The sequence below is a fragment of the Hipposideros armiger genome, unplaced genomic scaffold, assembly GCF_001890085.2.
Source record: "Hipposideros armiger isolate ML-2016 unplaced genomic scaffold, ASM189008v1 scaffold_1560, whole genome shotgun sequence".
NCBI lineage: Eukaryota > Metazoa > Chordata > Mammalia > Chiroptera > Hipposideridae > Hipposideros > Hipposideros armiger.
In genome coordinates this window covers 109,063-131,618 of record NW_017732910.1, presented here as the reverse complement: position 1 = coordinate 131,618, position 22,556 = coordinate 109,063, and the positions used below count along the sequence as shown (strand labels likewise).

The 22,556-nt window shown below is 39.0% G+C and overlaps 1 protein-coding gene across 1 annotated transcript in view; it reads right to left on the bottom strand.

The window, feature by feature from the left end:
* LOC109377797 (guanylate-binding protein 4-like) overlaps positions 1–11,048 on the bottom strand; it is a gene marked incomplete at its 3' end in the record, with an annotated part of 30,821 nt that extends 19,773 nt beyond the window's left edge. The window contains exons 1-2 of the mRNA XM_019634259.1: positions 10,907–11,048; positions 1,055–1,249 (exon numbers count right to left, since the gene is read on the bottom strand). Of these exons, the coding sequence (XP_019489804.1) occupies positions 1,055–1,244 (190 nt within the window). The remainder of the gene's footprint in view (positions 1–1,054; positions 1,250–10,906) is intronic.
* Between the last annotated feature and the right edge of the window lie 11,508 nt (positions 11,049–22,556).

The following is a 22,556-nucleotide window of genomic DNA, read 5'->3' as shown; positions in this document are numbered from 1 at the left end:
ACATCATTCATAAAAGATAAAACCTAGAAACAATACCAATGTTCATCAACAACAAGTGGATAAATTGTGGTATCCTCTGACTATAGCACATGACAAAGTAGTGAAAATAAATAAATTATAAACACAAATGACAAACTAGATGTTTTATGCACTCTTCTGTGTGTTATGTTCACGTATAGTTAAAACAGAGAGAGACAAGGGGCACAATTTTTCCAAGTTTTGCTATGAAATGAATAAAAAAAAATTGGATAGTAGCCTTACTGAGATATAGAATATGTGGAATTCTGCTGTCGATTCTTCTTTCTATATCTTTTCAAAAAACAGAACATGTTGAACAATATTTGTGTGCCACTTGAAATGATCCTGTAATTTAGGGCAAAAGTCATGTAGGTAAAGGAAGAGAATAAATTCTGAAGGTGAGCTCCTGAGCAGATGACTAATGAAGTGGATGTTTGGATAGGGTTAGGGCACTCTTTATTACTGGACATATGAATGAGATGTTGTGGACAGATGGTGTTGAAGTTGTCAACTGAGCAATGAGAATTAAAAGTTTTCTTCATGGGGCGGATGGGTGGCTCAGTTGGTTAGAGCCCATGCTCTGAGCAACAGGGTTGCTGGCTGGATTCTCCTGTCGGCCAGTGAGCTGCACCCTCCGCAACTAGATTGAAGACAACCATTTGAGATGAGCAGCCGTTGAGCTGCCAATGGGCAGACTAATGTTTCAGTTGATTAGAGTGCATGCTCTTGACTACAAGGTTGCCGGTTCAGCTCCCACATGGGATGGGGGACTGCAGCCCCATCAATTAGATGGAAAAATGGTGACTGGACTTGGAGCGGAGCTGCACCCCCCACAACTAAGATTGAAGGACAACAACTTGACTTGGAGCTGATGGGTCATGGAGAAAACACATTGTTCCCCAATAAAGTTTTTTTAAAAAGTTTTCTTTGGTGGGAGGAGTTAGGCTCACCCTTAAGATGACCCTGAAGGATGTGAGATCAGCCTCTGTTATCACTGCTTCCTAGCAAATGGCCCCTGCCCCAGGATAATACTCACCATGATTCTGTCCTGCAAGGCGGTTCATTAGGTAGGATTTTCCTGTCCGATACAGCCCAGCAATGGCCACCACCACCACAGGCTGAGAGATCTTGTCAAGAATCTCCAGTGCTTTTGGATTTACTGTCAGCTGATTTTCCTGGTTTTCCACCAGACAGATGGGGCCCATCATCATAGATCCACATGCCATGCTATCTGTAATCCAGACGAACAACTCAGTAATATACAAGGTCTCAAAGTCATATCTAATGGTCACACATATCACGTGCAAGTCAGCTTTCTCTGTGTAGAACTTATAAATAGGTTTCCTATGTTTTATCTGTTTCTAAAATATAAGTATTTGGCCAAATGGGTGAAGGTCTCATACAGATACCTTATGTACATGATTGTGTTGATCCTTAAATGAACCTAAAACAACCCTGCCATGTGATGCATACAATGAACAGAATGAGGAAATGAAGAACTGATGATGGAGCCTACATAACACAAATATATTCGAGGGAAGTACAGGCAGAATGGGACATGCAGGAAATGAGGAGTGACCAGAGAAGATGTCTGGAGTTCTAGCTTGATTTGGTCTCTCATTAATTGCACAAATATTTCCTGAGTTCCTACCATGTGCTGGGCGCTGTTCTAGGTGACCAACATCAAGGCCTCTCTGAGAAGAGAAATAAATGTGATCTGTGACCTTGATGAGGAAGGTTTAAATAATTGTAGGAGCAGGAATGGACTGGAGGAGGAGAGACTTTGGGAGGAAGAAGAAGAGATAAACAATGCCATTTGCTCTCAAAACACAACAGGATGGACCTTTATAACCTAGATCAAGTTATGGCTGCAGGAATCCATTTATTTAACTGGAATGAAAGAAAATTTCTTATTTATATGCTGAAAGGGAAGAGAGCCATTAGCCAGTGTTTTAGGATCTGCCCAGATCTGCTTAAGTCCCACAGCAAGGAGGGGTTCTACTTTAATGTTTTCATCACCGTGATTGGGTGTTTCATAAAATCAAGAGACCCAGAACAGTTGAAGAGCATTGACTGTCCCTTTACATTCTCAAAGATGATGCTAGCAACATTCACGTTCCCATGCTTTCCTAGCTGTGTGACCAGTGGAAAGATGGTTAAATTCTCTGTGCTTCAGATTTGTCTTCTGTAAAGTGGTGACACTTATAGTACCAATCTATTGGTCATTAGAAGGATTAAATATCTCATAATATTTATAATGCTCTTAAAATCATGCTGGTATATACTGAGTCCTATGTAAGTATTGATTAAAAATTGAGTGTCTAAGAAGGTTGGAAGGGTAATTTCTAAATGAAGGTGAAGGATTGGGTTTTCAGTGAAATAGTGACACTTCCCTCCCTAGTCCCAAGCAAGTGGGAGGACACATCCCATGAGGAGGATGAGCAGGCAGGACAGCACCAGCAGTGACAGCTGAGAGGCAGGACACCGATGGAGGACAAGTCTCCTGGGAGGAACCCAGAGCAGCCCTAGGATGTCAGAGCACAGATTTTGGAGTGAGGCTGCCACGGTTCAAACCCCAGAGTTCAGATCACTTACTGTCAGTGAGATTTGGAAAAAGGAACTACCTCTGTGAGTTTCTATTTTCTTTCAGTATTATAGTAAAACAAGAACTCCTTCCTGATCCATTACTATACAGGCTGGTAACACATAGACTCTCAATAATTCAAAAAAATTTTCAGGGTTAATGTATTCTTTCAACAATGAGCAAGTTAGGTAATGTGTTGAAAGGGTCAATACATTCAGTAAGCTGCAATTGTCAAGAAATAATAAGGCATGTAAAATCTTTTTCTCAGGAAATAACATGAATTTGTTTAACAGGCTTCCTCTATACCATTTATCTTCTTTTCTAAGGTGATTGGGAGCAGAGTGGCGAGTAAAACATGAACCTTTTACTACTGTGTTCTGAGCAGAAGTTGTAGAGTTTATTTCTTAGATTTAATTTTTAAAAAGATTTAGGAGAGTTTACTTTTTTTTTTAATGCAGGTATACTTAGATACCCAAACCCAGAAGGTATTAATTCCAAATAAACAAGTGGAATGAAGTAGTTCTATTAGATGGAGTTAGATGATTGTTAGGTCTCTGAATGTTAGATTTCAGAGACATTGACTTAATATTAGGTCTCTGAATATTAGAGACCTTGACTTATAGATAGAGCCATGTCTGTAAGAACACAATAAGATGCCTGTTGGCCTGTACCTGTAGATAGAGCCAAACTTGGGATAACAGAAAATGCCACAAAACAGCTACTGGATTGCTGACAGTAAGCATTTTCTATTCAAACAATACTACCCTGTCATCACTGCCCTTATATAACTCACCTCACCCCCTCTCGGGGCTGTGTCTCCTTTAGACTCAGCCGGGGCTGTAGCCATCTTTGCACAACCCAATAGACTTTCTCTTAATAAAATAGACTTTCTTCAACTTTCTTAATTTGCCTGACCATGAGCGTCCCTTTTCCAACTGACCTACCACTTGGTGCAGAAACCGGGAGGGTTTAGGCCAGAGAAGCAGGATCACCCCTCCCTCCCCCTGTCTTTCTCTTTTCCCTCCCCCTGGCTTGACCCACTCTTTGGCTACCCTGCAGGCCTGCCTTAAGAACATGCTTTGGACTTTGTCCCTTCCGTAGCTGACATCCCAGACAACATCAGGCCAGACTCTCGCCAGGTGAGTGAGACCTCCCATTCTAGCCTCGGACCTTCTGACTCTCACTGTTGTGCAGTTCTACACAAGTCCTAGCTCTAGGCTGGAAGGTTCCTCTCAGCCCCGGGGCCCAGATCCTCCCAGTCTTGGGGATGCTCAGTCTGCTAGTGATCTCTCATACTCGTAATCATGGGGGATGAACACGGGGATTTGGGATGCCTCATCCCCTCTTTTCCTCCTAATAGGAGGCTCTCTCCTCATCCTTCTCACTCTATTCGAACCATGTGTGCCAGGAGCCGTCTGTGCCTGAGTATCTGACATGGCCAAACACACTGCAATTGTGACAAATTCTGAAGCTCTGACTGAGAAACAGATACTGCTTTATATCTTAAAGAATTTAAATTCCCCTTTGGATGTCCCCCAGTAGGATGAAGATCATACACCCCTTCTAATAGATATATCACAATAATTATATTTTATACACTAAAGGTGATTTTGGTCACACTATTAGTCTCTTAGTAAAGGTCAAAGTACACACCCTGTAAATCTTAAGATCCTGTTTAGACAATAGTTTTTAGAATAAATGTTGAGTGGTCATGGTAACCATCCTTTAGGCGATTATGTAAAGGCTCAGGCTTTGGTCGCAGTCATTGAGGGTGGAGGGATTTGGGCATAGTTGGGATAAGTTAGTTTTTAGCATAGAAAAGATATAGCTGTACCCTGGAGCATAAGAATTATGAGGAATTAAAACCCTGATACTAATGGAACAATGGTTAAACTGCCTGGTATAAAAAGGGGCATGCTGTAAAATAAAGTGAGACACTTCTTCTTGAGAAAGCGCTCCTGTGTCTCCGCGCATTTTTTCCTCGCCGACTCCGCCTCCACCTGAGGGAACCCCTGGACCTGCGGGGTCTCCCGCACATGTGAACTTCATATTTGGTCCCTGCCAAATCGACCCCTCTCAGTTATTTCCTCCACAACTTACACACCCTCGGGCTCAACTTACAAGAGATCTGACCCACACACCTTATCTTTTGCTATAATACTGCCTGACCCCAATACAAATTAAACAATGAGTCTCAATGGCCCCAAATTAGGCCTTTAATTTCAAACTCAGAGTTTTAGATAACTTATGTCATCGTAATGGAAAGTGGTCAGAAATTCCCTATTTCCAGGCCTTTTTCACTCTTCGAGCTTGACTCTCCCTCTGCCAAACCTACAACACTTTCACAGTCTCCTAGCCCACTCTAAGCCTTCTCCTCCTCCAGATGAAATTCCCTCTCTTGACCAGCTGAAGATCGGGTCCCTTTTCTTCTGGCCAACCTCTACTATCCCCTCAGCCTAAACCTTCTCTCCCGAACCCCAGCTCCTCAGTTCAGGGGAATTTGGTTCTGCAAGTACTTTGGTTTATACAACTTATTTGTTTCAGTTGTCTCTAGTCTGTCTTTTCTCCTTTTTTTCCCTTTTTCTATTTGTGTCTTAGACACCAAGCTGATCTGGAGCTCTGTATCTATACCTTCTGTGAGCCCCCTAAGTCGTGTATTTAAAATTGTTTGGTACACCAACTCTATACTCAGGAACTTGACAAAAGTAAATCTTAAAAGATTTCTCTAACTCAGTAACTTTCAAGGTCTTGCAGATAACCTCAAATGTAAACAAAGGGCTGCTGCAGCCTCCACTTGAGGCTGAGGTAACTGAAGAGACAAAAGGCACTTTTAAACCCACTTCCTATTATAGCCTCCTGAAGTTGTAAGAACAGCTATAAAATCTTAGCTCCTCTCTACAATTGTTGGTTCTATTGTAGGGACCCAGGCCCAGACCCTAGGCTAAGCCAGCTCATTTCGGAGAGTACCCCCACCCAGAGGAATTTAAAAAGCTCCTGCTTCAGCAAAAACCATAACAAATTGTCTTGTCAAGAAAGTAGAAGATAAACAAAGTATATGGCTTGTTAGGAAAAGATAAACAAGTCATGTTTTATAGCCCGTCAAGAAGATAAGCAAGTTATGTATTAGCTCGTTAAAAATAATAACCTAACTGTGTTTTATAGTTTGTTAAAATAAGATAAACTAACCATTTTTCCTTTTTACACACTAACTGCTTTTTTTTTTTGCTTCTGTATCCAGCTTCAGCTATAAATTCCTTACCCACCAAGACTTAGGGGCTGATCTCTTCTCTTGAGAGAGACAGTCCCAGGCCTGGTCAATAAAGTCTCTGGAATGAAAACCTTTTGTCTAAGCTTTGTTAAGGAGCCGTGAACTCAACACTATTTATACATGTAGTCTCTAAGGTCTGTACTTGTCTATGTTTTATATATATTATAATGTTTTTGCCTCCGGATGGTATTACCAGTTTATAACATTTAATTGGTTTAAAAATAAGACATTAAGCACTTATATTAATTAAGATAATAAAAACTAACTCAAATACTTCTCAGGATCACATGATCTAAGGAAATGTTTGATACTAAGTCTGGCTTAACTTTTAGTTAAATAAACATGTCTTTTAAAGCTGTTAACATTAAATATGGTATCTTTTGTTTTTTACTTGAGTCTACAAAAATAAATGCAGGTTATCTCTATTACAGAATTTGTCAAAAAAGTAGCTCAGGTAATAATTAACTTTGAAATCTGAGAGTTGAAAACTAAGCTTTTTAGCCACTCGTTTCTAGTACTCCCCAGGTTTCCCACTCCAATAATAGGGCAAGACATTCTCTCCAAATTCAGTCTCCTTTCCATTTTTTTTGCCTGATGCTAAACCCATCCTTCTCATGCTCTCCCTGTCCAACACCCTGATACAGGCCCCCTTACCTCTACTCTTGTCGATCCTGTTGTTTGGGACCCAGAGTTGCTTGGATGTGGTTTCTCAACACCTATTAGTAACTTAAGATCTTGGTTTTACTAAGTTATGTTAAATGATAAAAGTTATTAACTATCTAGGCATTTCAAACTAATGAAATACTGAAATATCAATTATTGGATAGGTCTGAGTTTATCTTTTTCTGGCTTTTAGTCACAGGAGCGTTAAAAGATACATTAAGATCTGTTAATAAATGTATCATGCATTACATTACAAAAGCCTATGCTTTTGAAGGTTACAAAATATATTCCTTGATTTACCAGGTGAAGTGCTAATTACTTGCTTTTGATTTTTAGTAAGAATTAAGGTTGTAAAAGTAGATTCTAATTCATATAAAATAATGACATGTGTTTTAATTTAAATATCAAAGATAAGCTAGCATAAAATTTGAATTGAGTTTTCTCTCTCTGCTAACTAAGTTTGTTAGACTACTGGTCTACTACCAATATTATCAAAATGTTTTCTCCTAAGAAACAAAAATTATATATATTGTCACAATAATTTCTGTGTTTTATATTATCTTAATCAGGTCCTTGGTTACCGAAAAAAAAAACACCTAAATCTAACAACTAAGTTTTGCTAATAGTTATATAAACTTCTGTATTCTAGGACTACTGGTGTTCATGTGCCCTTCTGATGTCAGATATAAGCCAGAATAAAGAATAATTTAACTGTTTTTACCAAAAAACCTAGATAAGTTTGGGTAAATTCATTAAGCTTGGCCTAATATTTCCCTCACCTGACAGGAAATTATAGCAATTCTGACCCATTTTCACATCTTAATAGAAAGACACAGAACCTAGAGAAGGCCAAGAAATTTATTTAGATATCTTTAACAACCAAGGCCAGGAAAACAAGCAAAAAAGGAACAGTGAGACTAAAGACAAGGCCAGAGACAAGCCAGACTTTTGGCTGCAGTTATAGAAACCCAGGACTGAAGTCACCTCAGGGCACCCCAGAAACCCCAGAAGAGGAAACTCCAAATAAAAAAAGCCTACCTTGGATATGGAAGCCCAGACCACTAGAGTAAGGTGTGTCCTAATCTTCCAATGCAGCTGTGCCCCCTGTGCAAACTAAAGGGCACTGGAAGAGCGATTGCACCCAGCTCTGAAGGGAGCAGGAACCACTCCCTCACCATGAATGGCTGTGATCACTGTTGGGCCTGAAGTTCCCAAAAGCTCCCAAGCTGTTCTCATCACAGGGGTGGAACTGTGGGTGACCCTTGACGTGGCAGGTCAGCCTGTTAATTTCCTGATTAATATAGATGCCATTTATTCTTTCTTGACTGTTCACTTGGGACCTATTTATTTCCTCTAAAACCTACTCGGTTGTAAAGATTAAAAGCCCCTAGATTTGGGCTCATTTTACTCAGCCTATTCCTTACCATTGGTCTATACCTTAGGAAAAATATAAAATAAACAAATCAGACTTAAAAAGGACTCTAGAAAAAGTTTTGTCAGAAGGCCTCTAAGCCATAGTTCTAAATGCTGCCATTGCTTTGGATTCTGACCTCAGCTTCAATTATGTTTATTTTCTATGTTATTAACTTGGGAAAGAGTCCAGCAGGCACTCAAAATATAAGGACTGGCACCTTCCCCAGGCTGACTTCTCTACACATTACTGTTAACAGCCTAGAAGGGAAGGGGTCTCTAGCAGCCCAGTTAACTCCTAAACGGAAGGGACCTTTTCCAGTTCTCCAAACACCCCAACTACTATCAGGCCAGAGAGTCAGCAGCTGGGTTCCCTTCCCAACAAATCAAACCTGTTTTATTAAAGTCTCCATAGGACTCCCCCAGAAAAAAGACTATTGCTTCTGTTCCTGTGAGCCAACTGAAGACCTTAGCCTTGTTTGGCAGGTCCTTAGGGAACATGCAGACCCCATCCTTCCTTAACCCCAAGACACTTCCTCTCTCTCCCTTCCCCTAGCCCCAGGAGACTGGGTCCTTCTCAAAGACCGCAATCCCTCAGATTTATGACCACAGTGGAAAAGGCCTTTCTGGGTCCTTTTCACCGCCTCCACTTCAGCCAACTGCTGGGTCACCTCTCTTGGTTTCACCTCTCTAGGTTGAAAACAACAATGGCTGAACCACCTGTCCTGCCACTCCACGGGACCGTCCAGTCTCCACCCGGCTTCGACTTCACAAGATCCCTGAGGGAAAACCGGGAGACTCGTGAATGGTTCCTTCTTCCAACAACCCCTCCACTTCTCCTCCTGTCCCAGCTTCAGCGCCACTGGGACAACTAACATCAACACCCTATACTGTCAGGGGAGGCCTCAGACCCCTATTAGACTTCACCCCTTGTTCCCCCATACCGGCAAACAGGGATCCACCTGTCTTAAGCTACCTATTCCTTCTGACCCTGCTAACTTATACCTAGATACACTCAAATTCCATCTCTTTAGACATCAAAACTCTACACCCGACATTTCCACACAGCCCCTCACAGGGGCCACAGTGTCAGGCATGTTCGGTATTTGGAACAAGGAAGGCACCCCTCCCCCGAAATACGCAGCAACCCTAGCTCCTTTCTTTTCCCTCGACATCTTCACCTGCCTTGGTCCCTCTGGCCTCTTCTTCCTCTGTGGAACCTCCACATATGCCTGCCTCCCCACCAACTGGACAGGCATGTGCACCCTAGTGCAGATATTCTCCAGATATTCAGATTGCCCCCAATAATGAATCTCTACCTGTCCCCATATATATACTACTCTCATGTGCCGAAAAAGGGCCGTCTCCCTTATTCCACTCCCGGTGTCACTGGGCATCTCTGTGGAGGTAGCGATAGGAAGAACAGGGCTAGGGGTCTCCTTACACCACTTTCAGGCCCTATCACAGGACCTTGCCCAGGCCCAGAAAAACAGAGACTTCCACAAGAACCAGTGGAGTTCCTGGTTCATGGGTAGCTGGGCCCTTGATTTCTCCCTCTCTTAGGGCCTCTAATCATTATCTTTTTGGTCCTAGCCTTTGGTTCCTGCCTTCTCCACCTTTTCACCCAATTCCTGCAGAGCTGACTCCAGTAGTTCACAAATGGAACTGTACATGAAATGCATCTCCTACAACAACTTTACCAGCCCCTTCCAGACTGTCTCCCTCCTCTCGGCACCACTACTCAGCCTGAAGCAGCTATGAGATGCGACAGCCCCTCTCCTTTTTAATAACAAACAAGGCTGGAATATTAGGTCTCTAAATGTTAGGTCTCAGAGACCTTGACTTAATGTTAGCTCTCTGAATGTTAGAAACCTTGACTTATAGATAGAGTCATATCTGCAAGAAAACAACAAAATTTCTGTTGGCCTGCACCTGCAGACAGCCAAACTTGGGATAACAGAAAACACCACAAAACACCTACTAGCTTGCATGCAGTCAGCATTTTCTGTTCAAACAATGTTACCCTGTCAGCACCGCCCCTATATAACCCTCCTCACCCCTTCCCTCTGGGCTGTAAGTCTCCTTTACACTCAGCCCGGGCTGTAGCCATCTTTGCTCAGCCCAATAGACTTTCTCTTCATAAAATAGACTTTCTTAAACTTTCTTATCTTGCCTGACCATGCGCGTTCCTTTACCGGCCGACCTTTCAATGATCAACTATTTCCAAAGTTTACTGCTCAGGAGAGGCATCTAAAGTGTGATACTCCTCAGCAAGTATCACAGGTTATTCTGATGCAGGTCTTGTATGGGCCACACATTAAAACAGTGTGTGGTAAACACGATTAGACCTTACATTTACTTTTAACATTTGATTAATAAGAGTAAGTTGGAATTACTCTGTATAACACAGCTTTGTAATATCTTGGAATGTTAAATGTTAATACAAGAATAATCCAGAGTCAATCTTTTAGGATATAAATTGTCTGGAAATAAGGACCACCTTTCCTTTTTGTTTTCTCAAGCTTGGGGAGGTGAGTGGTGCGGGAGGGGAAGCACAATCAGGAAATGTCTGCGGCTGGGAGGAGGGACATGGAGGAGGAAGGGAACCCACCCTGCGAGGGCTCAGGATTTGTTCCCAGAAAGGACTTCAGCCCCTTTCTGCAGGTAAGGTGGTATGCCTTCCTCTTTCTCCCGCGCAGGGCTCTCTGTGCGGTCCTGGGTGGGTGCCCATAGAGGAGCAGCCCTGGCACAGTGCTGGTGTTGTCTGTCTCCTGCCTGGCAGCTGCCTCTGATCTAAAGGGAAACACTGAGCTGGCTTGAGCAAACCGCTCTGCAGTCCACCCACCATTGGGCCCAGGCCTTCTGCCTTTCTGCTGCCAGTGTGGAGCCTGCACTTGGGCGCTTGTTGTTGTTGTGAGTTAATGGATATGTGCATGGAAGACCAAGTTTAAAGGTGAACTTACGTGGTGTGGGAGCTGCACCCTCGGCAGAAGTTCTCAGCTGTGCTTGGTTGTCCCTCAGCTCCTCCTGCGTCTGGCTCCTCCAGGTACAGGCTGTTCTCTCTGCAAGCTGAGAATTGAGCCAGATATCAGAGCAAAGCAGTTTTGGGTGAGGATGTGCAAAACCTAATCTAATGACAGGCCCTCTCCTGTGAAGTTAACTTTGAGTTTTCGTGCCCCACCCTACCCAACCCCCAAGGAATGAACTGGGCACTAGCAGGAGGAGTGTCAGTTCCTTCACACCAGGCTTCGGAATCCCAGGCTGGGGCCCCTTCTTCAGTTGTTGCTTAGGTTCCCTGACCCCACAATGAAGACAGAGCAGCAGGTGAATGTGTGAGCCAGAAACGCAGGTTGACAGAGCTCAGCAGCCTGTCTCTCAGGGGGACTTTTGAGAGGAAAGAGGTTTTGTTCAATTTTTTTCTTTTTCCATTTTCAAAAAGCATTTTGCTTTCCACAGTGATTTTTTTTATTCAATATAAATACAGGTGTGTGTGTGTGTGTGTGTGTGTGTGTGTGTGTGTGTGTGTGTGTGTGTAAAATGCCTAATTTTATAGCTCAGACATATTCACAATTATTTTGTTGCACATACTTACACAATACTAGGGTGTCCAGATTGGTAGGGAGGGGGAATACTAAATATAATTTGAGGGTCTCCTGCAAATCAAATAATAGAAAAATATGAAGTAAAAGATGAATATTTAAAATGAGCAAATGACATAACCAATATTTTTTAAAAGTGACAAATACTACAAACATCTTCTATCATTTTGTGTGTGTGTGTGTGTGTGCGCGCGCGTGTGTGTGTGTGTGTGTGTATTTTTTCCCCACAGAGAACAAAAGAAACTTGAAAAAAACAGTACATTTTCATTGTTAGTGTGTTGAAATTAAAATGTGATGCCTAGAACTTTAACTTTCATTTTGGGAACAAAAGAAGAACTGGCCTCAAAAAATAAAAATTAGGTAGTCAGTGAATAAAGTAAAAAGAAAGCTGGATCATTAATGAGGCTCTTTGAACTGCACATTTAACCACTACCTTTAATGACCTATCTTCAGGTTTCTCAGAAGACTGTCTTCTAACAAATAGCTTCTAAAATGTCCTATTATAGGCCATTTTTAATTGTCTTCTAATTTCATAGCCTAAATTATTATATTTTATTTCTGCTTATATTGTTTTTATAACTTACAAAATTCTTTCAAGACAGTGACTAAATACATTTTAAAATTCTTATGAAATTTTAAAGGATGGTGGCCTCGGCATGACAAGAAAAAAAAAGCTACTGCTTCAAGAGAATAATAGGACAAGCCACAGACTAAGAAAAATGTCAGCAAAAGATGTACCTGATAAAGGACTATTATCCAAAATATACCAAGAACTCTTAAAACTTAACAATAAGATAACAAGTAACCCAATCCAAAACAGAGCCTAAGACCCAGACAATTCACCAAAGCAGAAGATACAGACAGCAAATAAGCATGAGAAAAGATGTTCAACATATGTCATTAGGAAATCGCAAATTAAAACATCAATGAGATACCACTACAAATCTATTAGAATGGACAAAATCCACATTGATGACACCAAACAACGGCAAGGATAGAGCAACAGGAACTTTCATCTGTTGTTGGTGGGAATGCTAATTCAGCATCACACTCCTTAGTATTTACCTAAAGTATGTGTAGAAAACTTGTCTTAGGAGCATTTGTTTGCTGCACTGGTAAAATTTTTACTTGTGCAATAGACACAATGCAGTTGGCTGAGAAGAATAAAAATGACTTTACACACAAACATACTTGCTTTTCATAAAATTAGTAGAGGTTTTTATACTATAAACTCAAGAATTAGGATAAGTTCTAGTCTATGATTATTTAAAAAGAAATAATGTGTGGTGAATTTACATTTGTCTATGCTGCATTATTGAATATATTTCTGACAGGAAACTTCCATTTTTTTTAGCTGAGCCATCCTGCCACCTGTTGGCTGCTCAGTGGCAGCTCAGCTCAGGCCGTGAATCGAACCAGCGACCCTATTATTCAGAGTTCGCACTCTTGAGCGAGCTCTTAACTAACTGAGCCACTCGGCTGGCTCTGGAAACTTCCATTTTTAACGAAGCATTGATAGGAATGAAGTTTTTTATTTAAAAGTTTATAAAACCAATAATTGGAAATTTTTGCACAGGCTAGTTTTGGTTCATTATATTTCAAACATTGTTTTGCATGTACTACTCACATACCACTCATTTTAGAACCTTAAGATGTGGCCTTATATGTGACCTCTGGCCATGCACCTTCACATAGTGATGCACAATCAGCAGTAGAAAAATTCCTGCAAGCCGTTACAACACCAGGGCAGCTAGAAAATAATTAACTATTTAAGAAAGGAATTGTAAACCAAAAAATATATATTGCCCTAAACCAAAACTAAATGTATGTTAACCTCAATTGTTCTTAACAAAAATATTAAAAAATTGGATAACCAATCCAGTGTCAGATGTCAGAAGGTAAAATGGTACAGAGAAGAGCTGAAGTGGAAAGAGGTGTCAATATATATGATTGCAGGTTACATAACCTTTAGAAAAAAATAACAGGTTTATTGGGATATTATTTACATACTCTACAATTCACAAACTCAGAAGGCAGAATTCAATGCTTATATTATAGACATAATGTTGTGCAACAATTGCTACAATTAATGATAGAAATTTAAATCACCCCAAGCATGAAAAGAGAAGAGAGAAAGTAAGGCATGGAGAAATATTTGAAGAAATAATGACTGAAAATTTTCCTAACCTGGTGAAGGAAATAGTCATACAAACTCAGGAGGTACAGACAGTCCCAAATGCAATGAACTTAAAAAAACCAACACCAAGACACATTATAATTAAAATGGCAAAGGTTAGGGCCGGCTGAGTGGCTCAGTTGGTTAAGAGCTCGCTCAAGAGTGTGAGCTCTGAGCAACAGCGGTTCGAGTCCCGGCCTGAGCTGAGCAGCCGCTGAGCTGCCAACAGGTGGCAGGATTGCTCAGCTAGAAAAAAAAAAAGAAAGAAAAATGGCAAAAGTTAAAGATAAAGAGAATCCTAAAAGCAACAAGAGAAAGGCAACTAGCTAATTGCAAGGGAGCTCCTATAAGATTGTCAGCTGATTTCTCAACAGAAACTGTAGACAAGAGGGATTGGTTTGAAACATTCAAAATGATGAAAAGTTAGGTCCTACAACCAAAACTACTGTACTGAGCAAGGCTCAGTACATTTAAAATTGAAGGAGAGATAAAAATTTTCTCAGAGAAGGAAAAGCTAAAGGAATTCATCCCCACCAAAAGTGTATTACAAGAAATGTTAAGGTGGCCAGATGGCTCAGTGGTTAGAGCATACGCTCTTAACAACAAGGTTACCAGTTCGACTCTCACATGGGATGGTGGGCTGTGCCCCTCTCCCTCCACAATTAAGATTGAATATGACACGTTGAGCTGAGCTGCCATTAGCTGCTACACAGGCAGCTGGATGGCAACTGGATTTGGAGCTGAGCTAGCTGTGACCTCTACAACTAAGACTTCCCCTCCCCCAATTCCCCAATAAAATCTTAAAAAAAAAAAAGAAATGTTAAAGGGACTTCTTTAAGGAGAAGAAGGCAGGAAATTAAAAAAATATATACAGTAAAACCTTGGATTGTGAGTAATTTGGTTTGCGAGTGTTCTGCAAGGTGAGCAAACATTTCTAATACATTTTAATGTGGTAAATGAGTGATGTCTTGCAATATGAGTAGTTTGTTTCTGGAACGAATTATGCTTGCACACCGAGGTATTACTCTATATGCATAATAAAATGGCAATAACTATGTATCAGTAATCACTTTACATGTCAATGGGTTAAATGCTACAATCAAAAGAAATAGGGTAGCTGAATGGATAAGAAAATGAGACCCATACATATCCTGTTTACAAGAGACCCACCTCAGATCAAAAGACACACACAGGCCAAAAGTAAAGGATGGATAAAGATTCCATGCAAATGGAAATGAGTAAAGAGCTGAAGTAGCAATACTTATATCTGGCAAAATAGATTTTAAAATGAAGACTATAATAAAAGACAAAGAAAGACATTACGTAATAATATAGGAATCAATCCAACAAGAGGACATCACCCTAGCAAACATCTATGCACCTAACATAGGAGCATCTACATACATAAAGCAAATATTGACTGACATAAAGGCAGACATCATCAGTAACACAATCATAGTAGGGGACTTTAACACCCACTGACACCAATGGACAGATCTTCTAGACAGATAAACAATATGGAAACAGTGACCTTAAATGACACATAGACCAGATAGATTTAATTGATATTTTTAAAGCATTTCACCCCAAAGCAACAAAATATACATGGAACATTTTCCAAGATAGAACACATGCTAAGCCAGAAAACAAGTCTCAATAAATTTAAGAAGATTGAAATCATATCAAGCATTTTCTCTGACCACAGGGGTATGAAACTAGAAATCAATTACCAGAAAAAAACTGAAAAACACACAAACACATGGAGACTAAAAACATGCTACTAAATGATGAATGGGTCAAAAATGAGATCAAAAGATGTGTTAAAATCAAAAGATGTGTTAAAACAAATGCAAATGAAAACACAATGACCTCAAATCTATGGGACACAGCAAAAGCAGTCCTAAGAGGGAAATTCATAGCAATGCAGGCCTACCTAAAGAAACAAGAAAAATCTCAAATCAATAGTCTATCTTTACACCTAAGGTAACTGGAAAAAGAACAGCAAACTAAGCCCAAAGTGAATACAAGGAAGGAAATAGTAAAGATCAGAGTGGAAATAAACGAAATAGAGACTGAAAAAAACAATACAAAAGATCAATGAAACCAAGAGCTGCTTTTTGAAATAATAAACAAAACTGACGAATCTTTAACGAGACTCATCAAAAAAAAGAGAGAGGACACCAAATAAATAAAATCAGAAGTGAAAGGGGAGAAGTGACAACCAACATCACAGAGATACAAAAATGTACGAAAATGCTTCGAGCAACTATATACCAACAAATTGTACAATCTTGAAAAAAATGGATAAATTCCTAGAAGTATACAATCTTTCAAGGCTGAATGAAAAACAAACAAAAAATCTGAACAGGCCAATTACTACCAATGAAATTGAATCAGTAGTCAACAATCTCCCAACAAACAACAGTCATGAACCAGGTGGCTTCATAGGGAAATTTTACCAAACATTTGAAAAAGAATTAATACCTATTCTTTTCAAACTACTCCAAAAAATCCAAGAGGAGGGAAACCACCCAAGCTGATTTTATGAGGCCACTATTACCCTGACCCCCAAACCAGACAAAGACACTACAAAAAAAGCCCAAAAAACTATAGGCCAATATCTGATAAACAGATGCACCAAAATATTAGCAATGCAAATTCAGCAATACATTAAAAAGATCATACACCATGATCAAGTAGGATTTATTCCTGGGGTGCAAGGTGGTTCATTATCGTCAAATCAAGTAATGTGATACACCACATAAAAAAAATGAAGGATAAAAATCACATGATCATATCAATAGACGCAGAAAAAGCATTTGACAAAATCCAGCATCCATTTCTGATAAAAACTCAGCAGAGTGGGAATAGAGGGAACATGCCTCAACATAATAAAGACCACTTATGACAAACCCACAGCTAACATCATAATGATGAAAAGCTAAAAGCATTTTCCTTAAGATCAAGAATAAAAGGGTGTCCACTTTCACCACTTTTATTCAACATTGGAATATTGGAAGCTCTAGCCACAGTAATCAGAAAACACAAAAAATAAAAGACATCCAAATTGGAAAGTAAGAAGTGAAACTGTCATTATTTGCAGAGGACAAGATACTATATAGAGAGAACCCTAAATATTCCACCAAAAAACTCTTAGAATTGATAAATGAATTCAATAAGTAACAGGATACAAAATATTCATAAATTGGTTGCATTTTTATACACCAATAACAAATTATCAGAAAAGGAAATTACGAAAACAATCCCATTTACAGTTGCATCAAGAAAATACCTAGGAATAAATTTAAGAAAGTAAAAGGCTTGTACTTGGAAAATTCTAAGACATTGAAGAAAGAAATTGAAGAAGATACAAATAAATGAAAGCACATACCATGCATGTGGATAGGAAGAATTAACATAGTTAAAATGTCCATACCACTCAAAACACTATAAATTCAATGCAATCCCTATCAAAATACCAATGACATTTTTAACAGAACTAGAACAAATAATCCTAAAATTTATATGGAACCACAGAAAACTCCACAATCTTGAGAAAGAAGACCAAAGTTGGAGACAACATGCTACCTGATATCAAACTATACTATAAGGTTATAGTAATCAAAACAACATGGTACTGGCTAACAAGCACACATAGATCAATGGAACAGAATAGAGAGCACAGAATTAAATCCATGCCAATATGGTCATTTAATCTATGACAAAGGAGCCAAGAATATAATGAGGTAAAGATAGTCTATTTAATATATGGTCCTGGAAAAACTGGACAGATAATATGCCAAAAAGTGAAACTGGATGATCTTCTTACTCCATATACAAGAATAAACTCAAAATAGATAAAGACTTAAATGTTAAGACCTGAAACCCTAAAAACCCTAAGACAATATAAGAAGTAAACTCTCAGACATTACCTTTAGTAATATTTTTACTGATATATCAAGGGAAGGGAAATAAAATAAAAAATACACAAATCAGACTACATGAACCTAAAAAGTTGTTTCACAGCAAAGGAAACCATCAGCAAAACAAAAAGACAGCCTACTGAATGGGAGAAGATATTTGCCAAAGATACACCTAACAAGGGGTTAATATCTAAAATTTATAAAAAACCCATGCACTTCAACATCACAGAAACAAACAATCCAATTAAAAATTGGCAGAGGACTTGAATAGACATGTCTTCAAAGAGGACATACAGATGGCAAGTAGACATATCAAAAGATGCTCAACATCACTAATCATCAGAGAAATGCAAATAAAAACTACATTGAGATACTACCTCACTCCTGTCAGAATGTCTGTCATCAATAAATCAACAAACAGCAAGTGCTGGTGAGGATGTGGAGAAAAGGGAACCCTAGTGCACTGTTAGTGGGATTGCAGATTGGTGCAGTTACTATGGAAAACAGTATGGAGGTGGGCCGGCGAAGTAGCACATTGGTTAGGAGTTGGCTTGGGATGCCAGCTCTCAGAAGCAGGGCCCCGGTTGGTTCCCATATAAGTTAAAATGTATATTGTAAGCTTAGAGGAATCACTAAGAAAATAACTAAAAATATAGTGAAAGAGTCATTAAAATGTGGTAAGGTCATCATTAGTGAAATTAAAATATTAAACTAAAAAGTATTCATGTCATACTAAAGAACACAATAACAGAGAGCTAAAAGAACAAGAAATAGGTGAGAAATTAGAAAACAAAAAGCAAAAGGACAAATATAATATAATCCAGCTATAGTTTAATGAGTTTAATGGTGGTTCCACCCTAAAGTCTGTTCATATTTGAACACTTGGATATGACCTTATTTGGGATATGGGTCTTTGCAGATAGAATTAAATTAATGACCTTGTGATAAGATTATCCTAATTTGCATGGGTTGGCAATAAATACAGTAAGTGTCATTACGAGAGACGGAAGAAAAGACACAGACACAAAGTAGGTAACCACGTAAAGGTGGAAACAGATTAAACAGCCACAAACCAAGGAATACTGGTAGCCACCAGAAGCTGACAGAGACCTGAAACAGAATATCTCCTAGAGCTTCTGGAGGGAAGATAGCCTTGGTGACAGCTTGACTTTGGATTTCTAGCATCTAGAACTGTCAGAGGATAAATCCTGTTCTTTTAAATCACCAAGTAGGCAGTCATTTTTTTATAGTAGTCCTAGGAAACTAACAAATGCAAAAGAATGAATTTGAACCCTTACCTCACACTGTATACAAAAAATAACTCAAAATGGGCCAAAGACAAAATTGCAAGGGCTAAAACTATTAAAATATTGGAAGAAAACATACAGGTAAATCTTCATGTCTTGGATTAGGCAATAGACATGATGCATTAGACATGACATCAAAAGCACAATAATAAATAAATAAATAAATAAATCCAATATTATCAAAACTAAAAATGTTTGTGCTTCAAAGGATACCATCAAGGAAGTGAAAAGACAACAACAGAATGAAAGAAAAATTTTGGAAATTATATATTTGGTAAGAGCCTTCTACCTAAATATGTAAAGGACTCAAAACTCAATAATACAAAAACCCAATAACCCAATTTAAAAATGAGCAAAGAATATAAACAAAACAATTTCCAAATAACGTGCACAAGTTGCCAAACAGCACATGAAAAGATGTTTAATGTTACTAGCCATTAGTGAATTGCAAATTTAAACTACAATGCAATAATACTTTTCTACTACCAGGATAGCTATACTCAAAAAGATGGAAAAAAATAAGTGTTGGTGAGGATGTGTTGTAATTAGAGCGCTTACAGACTGCTAGTGGGGATGTATAATGGTAAAATTACTTTAAAACGTGTTCTGGGAATTCCCCTAACGGTTAAATGGGAATTTCCTTATGATCCAGCAGTTCCAATCCTAGATGTGTACCAAGAGAAATGAAAACATATCTACACAAAAAACTTTTCTAAAACTGTCCACGGCAGCACCATTATTCATAATGGCTAAAGAGTGGAAACACCCCAAATACCCATCAACTGAAAAATGGGTAAGTGAACTATATTCATAAAATATAGTGTTATTTGGCAAAAAATTAATTAAATTAAATACTAATAAATATTAAACACTGATGAACCTAAAACACACTATCCCATGTGAAGACAAAGAGAGGCCACATATTGTAAAACTTCATTTATATGAAATATCCAGAAGAGACAAATTCATAGATACAGAACACAGATTAATGTTTCCCAGAGGCTGGGGGAAGGGGAGAATGTGGAGTAACTGCTTAATGGATTTGGGATTTCTATTCAATGATAAAAAAGCTCTAGAACTACAGAGTGGAAATGGTTGCAAACATTGTGAATTTACTTAATGCCAGAGAATTGTACACTTTAAAATGATTAAAATGATAAATTTTATGTTATATGTAATTTATCACAGTCATTTTTTTTAACTACTGTGACTAATGTATTGAGAATGATCTAGAGAGGAGAAAACATGATGACTTCTTTAGTAACAGAGTGAAATGCTTGGTCTTTCTGACTTCATCTTGTTTTTGGCCTTTTGAAGCGTCAGGTGCACTGATTTTGGACCAGTAACATTTTGACCATGAGATCAGCTTTGGCAAAGGTTCACCTGCAGCTTTCTAAAATGACCAGCCTGTTTGTAGAAGATTTTTTAAAAACCTCACTGCCTTGTACTTGCTCCTAAAAACAACAAAACAAATGTGTTGATACTCTGAAATATGTTCCCCGACTTGCTTCCTCCAAATCACACACACTTTCAACATTTTGTTTTAAAATGGCTTTGTAGGACCGGCCGAGTCACGTGTTGGTTAAGAGCTGGCTTGGGACGCCAGCTCTGAGCAGCAGGGCCCCGGTTCAGATCCCACATGAGGGCCAGTGACACTGCCCTCTATAGCTAAGATGGTGAACAACAGCTTGACCTGGAGCTGGGCCGCCCTGAGTCGCTGCTAACGGATTAGGGTGCAGCCCCTGCTGCACTGGGCTGCCATGATCTACCGTGAGTGGCTGGCAGCCTACCGGCAGCCAGCGTAAGCTGCCAAGAGCCCCTGTGAGCAGCCATGCAAGGATCAGCGATCAATCTGCCTCACCTGGGAAGAGTGCAATGCTAATACCAACAAGGGCCAGTGAAGCAACGTCCTCCACAACTAGACTGAAGAACAAAAGGACAGTAACTTGTCTGTTCCCCTTTCCCTGATTCCCCAGAGCTGTTCCCCTCCCCCAACTCCCCAATAAAATCTTAAAAAAATAAATAAAAATAAAAATAAAATGGCTTTGTATAAAAGTTTTCCAGCCAAAATCCAAATCTTATTTCCAGACTTTTTGAAATGTTTTTTTCTTCTTTCATTGTAATTCTGAGTGAAACTGAAAGCAATGAAGAATACTCTTATAATATGATAATTTCCAGGAAATCTGCTTCTTTTCAGTTGTAGAAGAACAACAATATGATTTTTAAAAATCTAAATTTATAGTAGATTGCATGAAAAGCGTTTAAGAACTGAATACTTTTCCTGAAGGTGACTCCAGACCTGACATCCTTCCACTGGGTGCTAAAACCATTTCATGGACCAAATAACTACATGCCACGTATAGCTGTTGCTCACCTGGAATTTCACCCAAACTGTAGATCCCTCAAAATTGCCTAATTTAATTTCAGCTACATGTTTCTTTCTCTTTGTGTCATATTTTGCCACAGAGTCTCCATAGCCATGTTGCCTGTGCACTATTTGCAACTCTCACAGTTTATACATACAGCCTCCTCTTCAGTTGTAGCTACTGGGATAACGTACAAAAAGGTAAAACAAAGTTTATTATTTTACTATATGATCCCAAAATTCTTGATAGTGAGAGAAATGTGTATGCATCTAAAAATACTTTGAAATGCCTATTGGAGAACAGGGGTAACTCTCAGAATCTAAATATCATTGAAACCTAAACAATAAAGAACAACTTAAATTTCTTTGCTAGACAAATTTTGTTTGTTTTTTAAAAGCAAAGTAGTCAATAGAAGAAAGAAAGCAGAGCACTGTAGAGGAGAGACGAAAGGCAGCAAGGTAGAAAAAGGCTGGGCTGGGTTACTGTGGAGTTAATGGTTTGTGGTTCCCCTCAAAATTGTGCTAGGAAAAAAAAACACCTAGAAAAAAGAGATCTTCCCCCACTTACATCTTCAGTAAAATGTACTGCACTCAAAATTGTTGTTTGGATAGCCTCGCATTTAAACATTGGGGTTATGGGAGGCTTTATATCCAGCTCTATCTCAAATTGTATTACCATCCCCAAATTGAGAAACCAACTTTCCATGACTTCACAAGTCATGCTGGAAAGAATCAGTCAATGACTCAGCATGGTCTTAGCTAACTCTTGAAAAACACTCAAATGTAACAGGAAAGTCTTAGAAACTATTTCTTCTTATACTTTCCCTATGGGGAAAGCATACTGTTTAGATGTCATGTTTCAGTCAGAGAAATGCTTTTGTTTGAATAGGTGACCCTAGCAAAGTAAGTCCATCGTGAACTAGCACATGAAAGAGAGCTCTGAATGTGAATTACCAGGTAAGAGAATGGAAGCCCATGGGAATATATGTAGAAAACCCTAGACTCAACAACAAAAAAAATGGTTAGAGCTAATAATCAATTCAATAAATTTGCAGGATACAAAATCAACATACAAAAATCAATTGCCTTTCTATACACTAACAATGAATCATCAGACTGAGAAATTAAGAAAATGACCCCATTTACAATAGTACCAAAAAGAATAAACAACATTGGAATAAATTTAACCAAGGAAGTGAAAGACCTGTACACTGAAAACTATAAGACGTTGATGAAAGAAATT